Source organism: Syngnathus typhle, linkage group LG4 (genome assembly GCF_033458585.1).
Source record: "Syngnathus typhle isolate RoL2023-S1 ecotype Sweden linkage group LG4, RoL_Styp_1.0, whole genome shotgun sequence".
NCBI classification, from domain to species: Eukaryota; Metazoa; Chordata; class Actinopteri; order Syngnathiformes; family Syngnathidae; genus Syngnathus; species Syngnathus typhle.
The window spans coordinates 23,406,785-23,422,050 of record NC_083741.1 but is presented as its reverse complement, the minus strand read 5'-3'; the positions used below and the strand labels follow the sequence as shown (position 1 = coordinate 23,422,050).

The following is a 15,266-nucleotide window of genomic DNA, read 5'->3' as shown; positions in this document are numbered from 1 at the left end:
TAGTACACAAGTGTGTCTGTGGCTGCTTGGGATGGTACTTGAGGGAGTTGTGGACACAGCCTTGATAATGTTTTCTGAAAGCCCCACAGTCACAAAGCTGTTTTGTCCGTGTTGGCTTGCCGTACTACGTAGTACCCAGCGCAACTTTAGGTTAGCATAGCCGTAGCCCAAACAGACGTGCTTCTCCGAATAATCCTCGAACTAGTTCCATGCGTACTAATGCCTTGCCATATTACGAATATATTGTCGTAAACTATCATTTATTACATCTTCGTGCCAGTCCAAATGCGTGTCGGAGCACGTCGAAACTGTCTTGGCTTAGCTTGCTAGCTTTAAAACAAAGCCAGAGATCGGCGTTGGGAGAGTCGCGCGACAATGTGTGCAAAACGTTTGAAAAAGGATTTTGTGGACGAACTTCGTCAAACTAAAGAGAAGAATGGGCGACAACGACTGGACGCTGGTAGCGAGCAGCCTCGCGTTGCGTTGCACAGAGCAGGTTTGTACATGTCGCACTACTTGTTTTGTCACTGCTTTCTTTTATTCCTTTGTTGCAACCGTTTGTCATTAAGCCTCTGGCACTTTCAAGTCGAATATGTTAATAATATAGTCTCAAATAAATTGCGTCACAAGACAAGACCACATTGAGAAGATTTGCAACAATTTTCGATTTCAATTTGCCACTCGAGTCCAGTCAAGTTTAGTGTGTTTGCGCCATCTACTGGTGTAAACGCCATACAGCGGCTTTTCTTTCCCACGTCACACCTTTTCGTCACTATCAGTTTTAGACTTAGACTCAACTTTATTTATCCCTTGAGTTTACCCCTTAAGTGTGCAAAAATAGTACAAAAGAGAATATAGCGCATGAGTAATAACCAAAGTTTGGCGTAATAAATAAAGCACTGAGTCATAAATAAATTGTTGAGTCATGAAAATGGCTGTGTTCAAATAAAGCAAATCGTCAAAAATAAATAATCTACAATCATCGACGTCAAGGTCACAATACGAAACTTGGCAAAGAAAAGACTGACTTTACTAAGCGTGTGTGTTTCTTTTTGTGTCACGCAGACATCAATGAGAAACGTCTTCATCCTGAGCTGCAGGAGCCAGCGACCTTCCACACGAAACAGCGTGAGGAACCAGAAATCCACCACATTAAAGATGAAGAGCAGGAGGCAGATATCAACAAGTTTCCATTGAGTCTTGTCATTGTGAAGTGTGAAGATGATGAAGAGCAAGGTCAGAGGTCACAGCCCCATCCCAGGAAAGGTAAAGAGAAGAGAGGGGTGGAGCATTCAAGCTGCAGCTCAAGTCAATGTGTGACAACAGAAGGTGATGGAGACGGCCGTGGAAAATCACAAGCAGGCAGCCCCTTAGCTCCACTGTCAGATAGTGACGGCATGACCACGCACTCTACTGACACTGACGATGATGAACACTCCAAATCTGACAAGACATCTCAGAAGAAACGCTGGAAATGTTCACAGTGTGGGAAAGCCTTTGATGCCAAGTATAATTTGAAAGTACACATGCGAACGCACACGGGAGAAAAACCTTTCCTCTGCTCAATATGCGGTAAAAGCTTCTCTGTAAAGGGATATTTAAGAACACACACGAGAACACACACTGGAGAGAAACCCTATGCCTGCTCAGCTTGTGGGAAAGGTTTCCCCAGACTGGGACAGTTAAAAACACACACAAGAACACACACTGGGGAGAAACCTTTTGCCTGCTCAGTTTGCGGTAAAAGCTTCTATATAAAGGGAAGTTTAATAAGGCACACGAGAATACACACAGGTGAGAAACCGTTCGCTTGCTCAGTTTGCGGCAAAAGATTCTTACTGAAGACACATTTAAGAACACACATAAGAACGCACACTGAGGAGAAACCGTTTGTTTGTTCAGTTTGTGGTAAAAGGTTCTCCAGGAATGGAAATTTAAGAACTCACACAAGAACACACACCGGGGAAAAAGACTTTGTCTGTTCAATATGTGGTAAAAGATTTGCTGAGAAGGGATGTTTGACAAGACACACGAGAACACACACTGGAGAAAAACCTTTTCCTTGCTCAGTTTGTGGTAAAAGATTCTCTGTCAAGGGACGTTTAATTCGGCATACAAGAACACACACTGGAGAGAAACCTTTTTCATGCTTCATTTGTGGTAAAAGGTTCATTCAGAAGGTACAATTGGGAATACATATAAGAACACACACCGGGGGGTAATTGCTTCTCGCTTCATCCTCACATTACAGAATAAAAGGAGATCGAAAGCAATGTTAAAGGAGCCAATATCACTAAGTTGCCATGGAAGAGTGAAGATGGTGGTGAGATACATACTGACATGAACAAGAAACAGGATGTTCTCCATTGGAGAAGACGTGAAATACTCCACATGTATGATAAAAGATTTGCTCCAAAGAAATGATCTTCTTGTTTTTTTCTTTGTATTTTTATTGGATTTTTTTATTTGAACCTATAACGCCTGTAGAATGTTAAGTATGCCTTTTTTTCTCCTTGAATGCACTTCATTCTTGATCTTAACGATTTAACTGCAATGCATGTGTGTCTGTATGATATGTAAAGCTTCAGATAATTAGTAAAAAAAAAATCATTACATTGTTGAGAGCCGTATGCAACGAAAATTCGTTTTGTGTGCACCAAAATGACAATAAAGTCTGTCTAAGTCTAAAAACAAAAAAACAAGATTCTTTGTGATAAGATGTGTTTGTGTGTTCACTTGTATACCAGAAGTGTGTATGTGTACAAGTTCTCGCCTGAGGAGGGCAGTAATGCAATAGAATGTAATGACATTGAACCGGAAGTTGAAGCGTGTGAAAAAAGAACAACAACGGCAAAGCGTTCGTTGTCCATTTTAGTGATGTGCATTCCAGTTCTTTTAAGTGAACTGAATCTTTAGAATCAGTTCGCTCAATAGATTCGTTCAAAAGAATCGTTCACCGAATCGTTTGCGACACTTTCTTATTTATTCATTTATTTTTTTTACCTCGTGTGGTGTACCTATTGTAGTGTCCATAAGGTGTCCCTAATAACAGGCCACTTCATTAGGGAAAAATCATGGTCAAAGCTTAACTGAAAGTGACAAGTGCCACACCCGCCCTCACCCCCACCTCCTGATTGGCTGCTTGATCTGTGACGTCACTTGGACACTCCATTAGGTACACCACCATTTTCAGGTGTCCCTAATAACAGGCCACTTCATTAGGGAAAAATCAGGGTCAAAGCTTAACTGAAAGTGAAAAATGCCACACCCGCCCTCACCCCCACTTTCTGATTGGCTGCTTGATCTGTGACGTCACTTGGACACTCCATTAGGTACATCGCCATTTTCAAATGTACCTAATAACCGGCCACTTTATTAGGGAAATCTCAGGGTCAAAGGTCACAGGTGTCAAGCTCTAGTCCTCGGGGCCGCGTTCCAATATGTTTTCCAAGTTACCCTCGTTAAGCGCACCTGCGTGAAAAGTTTTAGCTCCTTTCACGTTCCGCGGGAGCTAAAACTTTTCACGCAGGTGCACTTAACGAGGGACTCACAAGGACACTCCATTAGGTACACCGCCATTTTCAAGTGTACCTAATAACAGGCCACTTTATTAGGGAAATATCATGGGCAAAGCTTAACTGAAAGTGAAAAGTGCCACACCCGCCCTCACCCCCACTTTCTGATTGGCTGCTTGATCTGTGACGTCACTTGGACACTCCATTAGGTACACCGCCATTTCCAGGTGTACCTAATAACAGGCCACTTTATTAGGGAAATATCATGGTCAAAGCTTAACTGAAAGTGAAAAGTGCCACACCCGCCCTCACCCCCACTTTCTGATTGGCTGCTTGGTCTGTGACGTCACTTGGACACTCCATTAGGTACACCGCCATTTTCAGGTGTACCTAATAACAGGCCACTTTATTAGGGAAATATCATGGTCAAAGCTTAACTGAAAGTGAAAAGTGCCACACCCGCCCTCACCCCCACTTTCTGATTGGCTGCTTGGTCTGTGACGTCACTTGGACACTCCATTAGGTACACCGCCATTTTCAGGTGTACCTAATAACAGGCCACTTCATTAGGGAAAAATCATGGGCAAAGCTTCAACTGAAAGTGAAAAGGTTTTTATTTTGCATCAGGATCACATCAGAACAAAATCACTGTTAAAACGTTTCCATTTCACTCCACTGTATTGAGTCCATTTCAAGCTTCCATGATCATCAGCTGCTCTTCGTACCACCACACCGGTGTTTCTTAACCTGATTCTTCCAAGAAAATCTTTTACTACAAACTAAACAGGCAAATGGTTTCTCTCCTGTGTGTATTCTCATGTGTTTGCTTAGGTATCCCTTCTGAGAAAATGTTTGATCACAGCCTGGACAGGCAAAAGGTTTGTCTCCAGTGTGTGTTCTTGCATGGACTTTCAAGTTTCCCTTCTGAATGAATCTTTGACCACAAATTGAACAGGCAAAAGGTTTCTCCCCAGTGTGGGTTCTTGTGTGTGCTTTTAAATTTCCCTGCGTAGAGAATCCTTTACCACAAACCGTGCACAGAAAAGGTTTCTCTCCAGTGTGCGTTCTCATGTGTGTTGCTAAATTTCTCTTTGCGAAAAATCTTTGACCACAAAGTGAACATGCATAAGGTTTCTCCCTCGTATGTTTTCTTGTGTGTGTTAACAATGCTATCTTAAAAGTGAATGTTTTACCACACACTAAGCAGGCAAAGGGTTTCTCACCTGTGTGTGTTCTTCTGTGTGCTATCAAAGATAATCTAAAAGTGAAATTTTTCCCACAAACTAAGCAAACAAAAGGCTTCTCCCCAGTGTGTGTTCTTGTGTGTGCTTTTAGATAACCCCGTGTCGAGAATCCTTTCCCACAAACTGAGCAAGGAAAAGGCTTATCGCCACTATGTGTTCTTGTGTGTCTTCTCAACTGTTCCTTATTGGCAAATCTTTTATCGCAAACGGAGCAAACAAAAGGTTTCTCCCCAGTGTGTATTCTTGTGTGGCTTTTTAAGTTTCCCTTCTGAGAGAAGGTTTTCCCACAAACTGAGCAGATAAAAGCTTTTTCCCCAGTATGTATTCTTGCATGTGCTTCCAAATGTGACTGGGCTGGGAATTTCTTAGCACACACCATGCATTCAAATGCTTTCTCCCCAGTGTGTATTTTTTTGTGTTTTCCCAACGTTTCTCGGGCAGCAAATTTCTTACCACAAACAGAGCAGGCAAAAGGTTTTTCACCTGTGTGTATTCTGGTGTGCCGTTGTAGGTTGCCTTTTTTGGAGAATTTTTGACCACACACTAAACAGGCAAAAGGTTTCTCCCCAGTGTGTGTTCTTGTGTGTGCTTCCAAATGTGCCTGCGCAGGGAATCTTTTACCACAATCTGAGCAATCAAAAGTTTTTTCCCCAGTGTGCATTCTGAAATGTACTTTCAGACCCCACTTTGAACCAAATGTATTCCCACATTGAGAACATTTCCAGCTTTTCTTGTTGGGTTTTTTGCTGCCTTGTTTTTGGCACGTCCGACCACGTTTGGAGTGTTCGTTGTTGGAGGCAGCAGGGTGTGATGTTTTGTCATCACAAAGTGATTGTGGAGCAGCTTGCTTGTCTCCTTCTCCCTCTTCCTCGTCACCTTCAATCTTCACAATGACACAAGGGAATGGCAACTTGGTGCTATGGACCTCCTCGTCTTCCTCTTCAGAGTAAGCAGGTTCTGGTCCTTCTTCCTTCTCATCTTTCTCTTTAGCGTGAGGGGAATCCGGATGCTGTTGCTTAGAATGAAGACGTTTTTTACTGACGTCTGCAGGGCACAAACAGACACACATGGTTTGATCAACTCAAATATGATGTTGTGACTTTGATGTTGCATGATATCATTTTTGATAAGTATATATTTAAGGTTATTGGGCAAATCAGATAAGCGGGGGGGAAAAAAAGTGAAGATGATTTTGATCAGACGTATTGGACTATTCAGAAAGTGTTGTGCACATTCAAAATGAGCAGGGAGAAAAGCATGAAGGTAAAGATTGAATTATTTCAGAGTAAAAAGTAAAAAAGTGAACCAACCTGCTCTGTGTAACACAACTCGAAGCTGCTTGTACACAACAACGCCCAGGAGTTGTTGGCGTTGTCGCTCGTCCTCCTCTTTTGTTCCAGAAAGTTTTTCCATGAGCGACTGACTCGCACACATTTCCCAACGCAAGACACACTTGATCGATGTCTTACTTAATTTGCCGTCTTTTTGTTAGCAGCTAGCTAGCAAGTCAAAGTAAGCTAAGCTAAGCTAAGATCACTTGAAAGGTTTCAACGCGCAGCAGACGGATCTATCCGGAAACTTTTAGTCAATCACAATGGTCAATTTACTTGACTAAAACTCTCTGTGTCGAGGTTTATGAGCATGTGGAAAGAAGAAATGCTCTTTGTTCGAAGTTTGTAGCCATCCATCCAGCTCCACAAAACTAAGCTAAATGAGCATAAACACGTTTGTCCTGACACCAAGATTTCTTTGAAAGACGTCTTAGTCCGGAAAGTGGTATCAATCAAGCCAGTGTCGTGGTTTCAATGCGATCAGAGTGGGAAGAATAATTTTGTAAGGCCAACAAGAACGACACGGCACGAAAAGTACGGCAACTCGCTTGGACAAACAACGTGTCACGACGATATACTTTATTTAAGAGTGGTCTCTCTCATGGAACTGCTTTTAAACAACTAGCCCGAACCCTAGTGGCTTATTTTAATGACCCAACTTAGTTTTTATTTTATTTTATCTACTGCCAAACATTTAAGTCCACGTCTCGAAATGCGCTCTGCAGCCGCTGGCCAGGATGACTGCACGGATGAATGCTTTCCCAATTAATAATAAACAGACTCAAGCCACGTGACCCCGTCACAGCACGTCATCATATTGTGGGGCTTCAACGTCACGTCTCAAGACTTCGTTTGGGGATCAACTCGTCTCGGTGCACTTTGAGGCTTCCGCAGCTATCTTAGCCTAGCCTAGCTTAGCTTCCTAGCTGTGAACAAAGCGACGCGTTGTTAGCCAAAAGCTGAGATCGCGTTTAAGTGAAACGGGTTGTGACTATAGCGTGAAAATGTGTACAAAAAACGTAAAAGAAGAGTACGAGGAGGAACTCTGTGAAATAAAAGTCACGAACGAGAGACGTCAACGACTGGACGCCGTTTTCCAAAAGCTTGTATTACATAGAACAGGTTTGTTTTTGCCTTCTTGCTCTTAAAATGATAGCAACTTGTTTAGGATCTTCCTTTATTTGCACGAATAACTATTTACACTCAATATGACCAAGTTTGTACGGAAGAGGATTAGGGCCAGTGAAGAAAAAAAAAACGAGGGGTGAAAGGATTCTGACTTTATTCTCAGAATTCTGACTTTAAAGTGGGAATTCTGACTTTATTCTCAGAAGTCAGAATTCCCACTTTAAAGTCAGAATTCGGAGAAAAAAAGTCAGAATCCTGTCACCCCTCGTTTTTTTTTTCTTCACTGGCCCTAATCCTCTTCCGTAAGTTTGCTCTTCCCTGCTATTTGTGTTTGTTTTCTTGTCTCTGGCAGATGCTATTGAAAGTCTTCATCCTGAGGTGAAGAGCCACCACGTCAAAGAGGAAGAGGAGCCCGAGAATCTGTGCATTAAAGAGGAGGAGGAGGAAGGGGTTGAAGACAGGTTGCCTTTGTCTTGTGTCATTGTGAAGATCCAAGGCGATCAAGAAGAGGATGATGGAGACCCTTGTGGAGGATTACAGGATTACTTAGCTCCACTATCAGACAGCAGTGACACAACTTCAGACACTTCTGACGATCGTGACGATGATATTGAAAAACACTCTAAAAGTGACGTGACGTGCTACACTGACAACAAACGCTTAAAGTGTCCTCAATGTGACAAACCCTTTGGTACCAAGTATGCTTTGAAAGTTCACATGAGAACACACACTGGAGAGAAACCCTTTTCTTGCTCATTTTGTGGCAAAAGGTTCTCTTATAAAGAAAAGCTATCAACACACACCAAAACGCACACTGGGGAGAAGCCATTCGCCTGCTCAGTTTGTGGTAAAGGATTTAGTCAGAAAGGATACTTGCAAACACACACAAAAACACACACCGGAGAGAAACCTTTTGCTTGCTCAGTTTGCGGCCTTACGCTAACTCAAAAGTCTAATTTAATCATTCACATGAGAACACACACAGGGGAGAGACCTTTTGCATGCTCACTTTGTGGTAAAAGTTTCTCAATCAAGAAAAGTCTGATAAGTCACACACGAACACACACAGGGGATAAGCCTTTCGCCTGCTCAGTCTGTGGAAATAAATTCTCTACAAAGGGGCATTTAAGAAGACACACAAGAACACACACTGGTGAGAAACCTTTTTCGTGCTTAGTGTGTGGTCTTAAAGTAACACAAAAGAATAATTTAATCAAACACATGAGGACCCACACTGGGGAGAAACCTTTCGATTGCTCAGTGTGTGGTAAAACCTTTGCTCAGAAGGCACAACTGAGCACGCATACAAGGACGCACACTGGGGAGAAACCCTTTCCCTGTTCTCTTTGCGCCTACAGTTTCAGTGAACGTTCCAAACTGGTTCGACACATGAGAACACACACTGGGGAGAAAGTGTATAGTTGCAGTGTGTGCGCTAAGAAATTCTCGCATAAGTATCAGCTTGACAAACACGGCTGTTTTGGTCAACCGCTAATAGCGCTCAATATTATTCAACAGTGAAGAATGATTAGCATGAGCAGAATCTTATGTACCTTATTTTGACATATTTACAGTGACTACTTTTGCTTTAATGACTCATTTGTTTTGTTGCCATGCTGTGTTACACGTAATAAAAGAGATTGTAAAGAAAAGCTTTTACACTGTTTCATTACAGTTGTATGTGTGTGTTCATTTAAGCATGTCATTCCCAGTGGATGTAAAAAAAGATTCCTAACGAGGTGAGTTTTTGTGGCACGTCTTGCGGCCAATGAGCAAAGTTCGTGCAGGTCATACTGTGACGACAGTTGATCTGGCTTGAGATGGTTTCAATTAAAAAATAATCTCTCACGTCTTGTCTTCTTCGGCCTGCTGAAAACTGTGATCAATTGATAACCTTACCGAAAATGTTTACGAATGCCAGTATTAAACTGTAAAATGCGACTAACTATTATTCCAAAATATTTAAATAGGTTTTCTGCTCCAAAAAGACTCGATTCGGATGTATGTACATCTGCAAAGATGAAGAGAGCCTCTAAGATGCTAATCCTGTCTGACATGTTTGGAGGGGGGGGGGGGGGGGGGGAGAACCAAGCAAGGGAAAGAGATGAGGCAAACCTGGTACTTGAGTCTGGTTGAGAGCAAAGTTGACGTTGTCGCTCGTTCTCCTCTTGAGTGTCTTTTTGTACTCTGCTATCCCTCTTTCAAATGTTTCTTCATCCCTGCTACACTTTGAAGTTCACCATTCACCTAAACATGGAAGATTATTTGTGAAGCGCGCTTGGTAACACAAGCTATTCCCGGCGCCTTGGCAAAACTATTTCTATGGCATCTCCACCCGGACAAATTACGTGCCACGGTTACGAACGCGCGAAGCAATAGAACACATTAGATGTAGATTGGCTAACAATTTCAGCTTCGATGTTTTAGAACATGCGTCTTGTCCCACAATTGGTATAGCAACATAGACACACAATTAAAAAAGGCACTTATTCCAATAGAAAGGAATGAAACTGCCATGAATTCATTTCACCGTTTTTATTGTGTGTTTTAATAAACAAAAACACCAGTGTGCTGTATAAAGCATACTTTAAGCTGATACTGAGACATCAGCATCATTTTCAAAACATTACGGACGCAAACTTCACTGCGGTTTAAAGTCATTTGACAACAGCACACAATGCTGAGCATTTGCGGCACAACTAAGACAGTATATGTAAACAGCATTACTGGTTGAGCTTTTATCAGAGGCTTGGTAAACTAATAAAAAGTGTGATCATGTACCCTGTTTATTCGGTTGACCTGATATGTGTCAAAGATCTTTCTCAGTGCAGCTCTGAGAGCAAACTAAGCCGACGGTTTCTTCCCTGCGGGTGTCCTCATGTGTTGCCCCGAATTTGAATGAACATTGAAACTCGGGTTGTACACCGAACAGGCAAAACGTTTGGCCCCGGCAGCGTGTGTTTTCTTGTGCTGAATCAATGCAGAACGATCGCCAAATCGTTTGCCGCACAGTGAGCAGGAAAACGGTTTCTCGCCGGTGTGCGTTCTTGTGTGCGTGATCAAGTTGGCCTTCTGAGAGAACCTTTTCCCGCAAATTGAGCACATGAATGGCTTTTCTCCTGTGTGAACCATCATGTGTCTTCTCAGATTCCTCCTGTCGCCAAGAGTTCTCCCACATTGAGAGCATTTCCAGTGTTCTTTCCCAGCCGTGTGACTTTTGATGTGCCTTGTCAAAGTATACTTGCTACCAAATGTTTTGTCACAGTGAGAGCACTTGAAGGGTGTGTTGTTCGTACGCCGTGCCATATTGCCTTCAGAGTGCGAGGTGTTACTGTCATGATCCGAGAGCGGCGATAGGAGGCCGTCTGCTGTCTGCGATTCTCCTCCGTCATTTGCTGAGCAACCGCTTGGAGCCTGCAGCCGTCTGTTCTTCTCACTTTGATGGTGAAGAAGCTGTGACTGCTGCCCATCGTCCTCACTCTTGAAAGGGACACCAGTCAATGACGACTCGCTAATGTCAGCCTCCTCTTCTTCCTCTTTGATTTGCACGACCTCTGGATCTTGCCGCTCCACCCCGAAGCCCCGCTTGTGCTGTTCGGAGGGAAGGTCTTCCTCACTGACATCTGCAGGAAACAAGCAGATGATTCAGTCAAGTCAGGCTTTGCTCACTCAAGGTAAGATATGGCAGATGTGGTTTGTGTTCATGCTGATTAAATACTGTTTGTCATTTTAATGACTGCATTGCTATTTCCATTTTGTGTATCTTAATTAGAACAAGATGCTTTGTAGCATGATTAAATCAAGACATTTGAAGTTTTTGTAATGGGATTCCATATTTTAGTCAAAGTTGGATTGACAAGATTTGCATTTACCAACGAATCGGAGGACTGAAAAGGATGACATGGTGGATGGATTTGAAATCAAAATTGTAAAACAGTTCCGTCAAGGTTTATTTTAGATGACATGATTGATTATCGGTGCCGGGGCAGATTAGACTGACATAGCAACACCGAGTGGTAAATGGAGCTCAATGTTAGTTATCAGATTTGGTTTGCTCTTGGACGTTCACCACCTGTTAGCGATTCTTATATTTGCTCATGGGATCGCCTGAACGTTCGTTCCGCTGACCTCCTACAGTGACCGGGACTCGTGGATTTCATGATAGAAATAATGATGGTGAACATAAAACAAACCTGCTCCAAGGGATTCAGCTTGAGGCCTGAAAACGGCGTGCAGCAGTTGACGTTGTCTCTCGTTCTCCTCTTTGGTCCGACAAAGTTCCTCCTCGTACTCTGCTATCGTTCTTGCAAAAAGTCCAAATATTTCGTCGACGGCCGCACTGAGTCGTTGATTTAGCAACGCCTTCAGCATTTCCACTTTACACATTTTCACACACTTTTCGCTCACTTCCGCTTCTCTTTGTTCGCAGCTAGCAAGCTGCACTCAGCTAGGCTAATTTAAGCTAACTGCCTGCAGAAGCTTCAAAGTGCACCGAAATGTACCAGCCAGTCAGTCAACCTAACTGCGGTAGTCGCCTTTTCTGTCAGGAGGTCTGGAAGCCCCGTGTCGACACTTTGACGTGCTTCAAACAATCCAAGAAGTTTATTCGGAAAACGTCGGACGAGACTTGTGTTGTCGTAGTGACGATGACGTCGGTGATGACGCAGACCATCCCTCTGATCCTCAGTGAGATCAAATGTGTCAACGTAATCTTTGATGTTTTTTTCCAAGCTAAACCAGCAAAACCGTCTTTAAAATGACTATTAAAAGAACAGTGGTGTGGTTAAATCGAGTTTTAGATCCCCCCCCCCCCGTTAATAAAGACCAGACAGACATTCTCACGGGTCTCAAAAGCTTAACTGGTCGGAGTTTCAACACATTCGTTTTAAATAGAATATGAGTATTTAATCTAATTAATTCCTTCTCGTACTCTGCTGTCGTCCTTTCAAACAGCTGTAAATGTATACGGCAAGTGGCACCACAGGAGGGCGCTCTGGGCACCTGCCTTTCAAGTATTAGAAATACAGTATAACACTTTGCTGTTGAAATAAAAACGAAAGATGAAACGATGTTTTTGACTTATTTTAACAATGCAGACATTTCACAACAGACAGTTTTCAATGCACAAAAAGCGCTGCCAGAAACAATGGTCCAGTCTCAAAACTAGTAAAAGATTCCGTCAGCACGATTTATTCATCTCTGCTGTCGGATCAACTCTCCAAATGACCTCATGTGGTTTCACAGGGGGATTCCAAATTTGCAGCTTTACATCTTGCCAGCGCACTTGTGTGTTTTCAGATTGTCCTTGCGAGAGAATTTTCTATCACACACACCGCAACTGAACATTTTCTCACCGGTGTGTGTCGTCATATGTCTGTCTAAATGTGAGCGACAAGTTAATCTCATACCGCACAGCAAGCACGAATACGGCCTGTCATCCGTGTGTGTTCTTTGGTGGCGAACGAACGAGGACTGCACACTAAAACTTTTGTTGCACACCGAACAGGTGAAAGGTTTTTCACCAGCATGTGCTCGAGTGTGTATTGTAAAATATTTCTTTCCGGCAAAGCTTTTACCGCACACTGAGCAGGTAAACGGTTTCTCTCCAGTGTGTGTTTTTTGGTGTCGTACAAACGACGAGCGGCCACTGAAGCGTTTGTTACAGACTGAACATAAAAAAGGTTTTTCCCCCGTGTGTGTTCTTGCGTGTACCATGAAATAAGTCTTCAAGGCAAACCTTTTACCGCAAAGCGTGCAGGTAAAAGGCTTGTCCCCAGTGTGCGTTCTCTTGTGTCGGGAAAAGGTGGAAAAAGCACTAAAACGTTTATTACAGACTGGGCAAGAAAACGGTTTCTCACCCGTGTGTATTCTCGTGTGTACGACAAAATGTGCCTTTTCACCAAATCTTTTGCCGCACACCGAGCAGGGAAACGGTTTCTCGCCAGTGTGTGTTCTTTTGTGTCGAACAAATGACGACCGGCCGCTGAAACCTTTGTTGCAGACCGAACAAGAAAATGTTTTTTGTGCCGAGTGGCTTCTTGCGTGTATTGTCAAAATGGACTTGTGAGAGAATTTCTTACCACACACCTTACAAGCAACTGTTTTTCTGCCCCTGTGTTTTCTCAGTGGCGTTTCCGAACGCACGTTTTGACCGGCTGTCACGCCAGCCGCTGAGCAGTGCGGCTTTAAAGTGCTTTGTTCACTGTGGTTTCTGCCGTGTCTGACCAAATTTCCCTTTTGGGAGAATTGTTTACCGCAAAGCGAGCAGACAAAAGGTTTCTCACCAGTGTGTGTTTTTTTGTGTCGGATGAATGATGAACGACTACTAAAACTTTTGTTGCAAGCTGAACAGCAGTACGGTTTCTCACCGGTGTGCGTTCTTGTGTGTGTTGTCAAAACCGACTTACGAGAAAACTCTTTCCCGCACACCGAGCAGGAAAACGAATTTTCGCCCGTGTGTGTTCTCATGTGCTTTTTCAAATGTGAATTTTGACGGAATCTCATCCCGCAAACTGAGCATTGCTTCTTCAGTGCGGTGGGTCGGGTGTGCGTTCTTGTGTGTCTTATCAAATTTCCTTTTTGAGAGAATTCCTTACCGCAAACTGTGCAAGAAAAGGGTTTCTCTGCTGTGTGCGTTCTCGTGTGCATTTTCAAAGCCGAGTTGTTGCCAAAACTTTTTCCACACTGAGAACATTTCCAGCCTTTGACGTCAGTACGGCAAGTCGTATTGCCTTTAGTTTGCTCGTCGTCATCATCAGTGCCGGGAAATGTCGTGTTGTCACTATCTGCTTGGGATCCTCTGCAGTGGTCTCCATCACCTTCTTCATCCTCATCTTCACTTTTCACAATGACACGGATAAATGGCGCAGAGGTGATATCCTCTTCCTCCTCCTCCTCTTTAATATGGGGGGGCTGCGGCACCTGCAGCTCCACGCGGGAGTGGCACTCATGCTGCTCAGGATGAAGATCTATTTTATTGACGTATGCAGGAAACAAGACAAATATACAGTTTGGACAAGTCAAGTGCGTTCCTTCCATGCATGATGTGATGTCTCGCTGTACTTTGAATTACACACATTTGGGTGTAAGAAGTAATCAAACCTTCTTTTTGTAATCCGTCTTGGGGCTTCTGGAAGACGGCGTGCAGCTGTTGACGTTCTTGCTCGTTGTCTTTTTTTCGCCAAAGAGCTTCCTCGAACTCATCTTTTACACCTTTTGCACACATTTCCCAACGACAATCGCAACACTTTCTCTTGCTTTCGGGCGGCGTGTTGCTAACGTCAGCCTCTCTTTGTTAGGAGCAAGCAAGCTAAGCTAAGTTAGCTTGTGAAGTCTGAAATGACACCAAAGCGAGTCCACGCGACCACAGAGAAAACCATAAACGAAAAACTCGATGACGCAAAAAATAAAAATAAAGAGCCAAATTGCAAGGAAATAAATAATACGGTTTATATAATGATGCTACCTCACTAACTTTGCGTTCCCATTCGTTGGTTTCTTCTTCTACTATTGAGTTGAATGGGTGTTGGCAAACAGTCTTCACGTGTAATAGCGCCACCCACAGGATTGTTGTGTAGCTCAATGAGTAAACTTCGACTGCAGAGCGCAGTTCGCAGTTGAGTTAATGAATTACGAACGATTTGCGGTGGCGGCAGTTCGTCAAATTACAAAAAAAAAAAAAAAATACATTTGGAAAAGACGAAATCGATACCCAAAAGCCATCAAATTCATATTTTCGTTTAGCATTTTAATTGGCTGTAGTATCACTTCTGTATTTAACAAACGTTTTAAATGACTATCTCTAATGTTGACTGACGGTCACCCCCCCTTACTCTTAGGATAGCATTAAACCAAAATCGATTTGGATCCATTAATTGAGAAAGATAAATCTCTTGTATTGATTGGGATAATAAGATACTTTCAATCATTCAATCAGGTATATATATTTTTTAATTTTCTGTCACCTCACTTGTCACCTTAGGCACCTGTATCATCTTTCCCCAGTGAAATAAAATGTCATTAACCTGTTCTGTATTAAAACAAACTCA

At 42.9% G+C, this 15,266-nt stretch overlaps 5 protein-coding genes across 6 annotated transcripts; 2 read left to right on the top strand and 3 right to left on the bottom strand.

Moving 5' to 3' along the window:
• Positions 1-120: 120 nt before the first annotated feature.
• On the top strand, positions 121-2,284 carry LOC133152708 (gastrula zinc finger protein XlCGF57.1-like). The gene is made up of 2 exons (XM_061276549.1): positions 121-496; positions 1,066-2,284. The coding sequence occupies exons 1-2, from the start codon at positions 376-378 to the stop codon at positions 2,220-2,222; spliced, it is 1,278 nt and encodes a 425-aa protein (XP_061132533.1). The 5' UTR covers positions 121-375; the 3' UTR covers positions 2,223-2,284.
• A 1,827-nt stretch (positions 2,285-4,111) lies between these two features.
• On the bottom strand, positions 4,112-6,584 carry LOC133152691 (gastrula zinc finger protein XlCGF57.1-like). Its single transcript, XM_061276524.1, has 2 exons — positions 6,070-6,584; positions 4,112-5,803 (listed from the first exon to the last, which is right to left on the bottom strand). Exons 1-2 carry the CDS (start codon positions 6,191-6,193, stop codon positions 4,224-4,226), a joined length of 1,704 nt encoding a protein of 567 aa, XP_061132508.1. The 5' UTR covers positions 6,194-6,584; the 3' UTR covers positions 4,112-4,223.
• LOC133152707 (oocyte zinc finger protein XlCOF6.1-like) lies at positions 5,594-8,870 on the top strand. Of its 2 annotated transcripts, none has more exons than XM_061276548.1 (2): positions 5,594-5,705; positions 7,571-8,870. In XM_061276548.1, exons 1-2 carry the CDS (start codon positions 5,663-5,665, stop codon positions 8,737-8,739), a joined length of 1,212 nt encoding a protein of 403 aa, XP_061132532.1. In that variant the 5' UTR covers positions 5,594-5,662; the 3' UTR covers positions 8,740-8,870. The 2 variants fall into 2 exon arrangements, with proteins under 2 accessions (XP_061132532.1, XP_061132531.1); XM_061276547.1 differs by lacking the exon at positions 5,594-5,705 and adding an exon at positions 7,077-7,212.
• An 868-nt stretch (positions 8,871-9,738) lies between these two features.
• LOC133152720 (zinc finger and SCAN domain-containing protein 2-like) lies at positions 9,739-11,896 on the bottom strand. The gene is made up of 2 exons (XM_061276572.1): positions 11,412-11,896; positions 9,739-10,841 (listed from the first exon to the last, which is right to left on the bottom strand). The coding sequence occupies exons 1-2, from the start codon at positions 11,602-11,604 to the stop codon at positions 10,063-10,065; spliced, it is 972 nt and encodes a 323-aa protein (XP_061132556.1). The 5' UTR covers positions 11,605-11,896; the 3' UTR covers positions 9,739-10,062.
• A 391-nt stretch (positions 11,897-12,287) lies between these two features.
• Positions 12,288-14,719, bottom strand: LOC133152690 (gastrula zinc finger protein XlCGF57.1-like). The gene is made up of 2 exons (XM_061276523.1): positions 14,320-14,719; positions 12,288-14,186 (listed from the first exon to the last, which is right to left on the bottom strand). The coding sequence occupies exons 1-2, from the start codon at positions 14,441-14,443 to the stop codon at positions 12,484-12,486; spliced, it is 1,827 nt and encodes a 608-aa protein (XP_061132507.1). The 5' UTR covers positions 14,444-14,719; the 3' UTR covers positions 12,288-12,483.
• Positions 14,720-15,266: the final 547 nt, after the last annotated feature.

Excerpts from the sequence above, each read along its gene's own strand:
- LOC133152708 (XM_061276549.1), top strand. The coding sequence starts at position 376 with ATGTGTGCAAAACGTTTGAAAAAGGATTTTGTGGACGAACTTCGTCAA. Across the intron at positions 497-1,065 it reads CGTTGCGTTGCACAGAGCAG|ACATCAATGAGAAACGTCTT; the intron begins GTTTGTACATGT and ends TGTGTCACGCAG.
- LOC133152691 (XM_061276524.1), bottom strand. The coding sequence starts at position 6,193 with ATGTGTGCGAGTCAGTCGCTCATGGAAAAACTTTCTGGAACAAAAGAG. Across the intron at positions 5,804-6,069 it reads AGTTGTGTTACACAGAGCAG|ACGTCAGTAAAAAACGTCTT; the intron begins GTTGGTTCACTT and ends TGTGCCCTGCAG.
- LOC133152707 (XM_061276547.1), top strand. The coding sequence starts at position 7,095 with ATGTGTACAAAAAACGTAAAAGAAGAGTACGAGGAGGAACTCTGTGAA. Across the intron at positions 7,213-7,570 it reads GCTTGTATTACATAGAACAG|ATGCTATTGAAAGTCTTCAT; the intron begins GTTTGTTTTTGC and ends TGTCTCTGGCAG.
- LOC133152720 (XM_061276572.1), bottom strand. The coding sequence starts at position 11,604 with ATGTGTAAAGTGGAAATGCTGAAGGCGTTGCTAAATCAACGACTCAGT. Across the intron at positions 10,842-11,411 it reads AGCTGAATCCCTTGGAGCAG|ATGTCAGTGAGGAAGACCTT; the intron begins GTTTGTTTTATG and ends TGTTTCCTGCAG.
- LOC133152690 (XM_061276523.1), bottom strand. The coding sequence starts at position 14,443 with ATGTGTGCAAAAGGTGTAAAAGATGAGTTCGAGGAAGCTCTTTGGCGA. Across the intron at positions 14,187-14,319 it reads AGACGGATTACAAAAAGAAG|ATCTTCATCCTGAGCAGCAT; the intron begins GTTTGATTACTT and ends TCAATAAAATAG.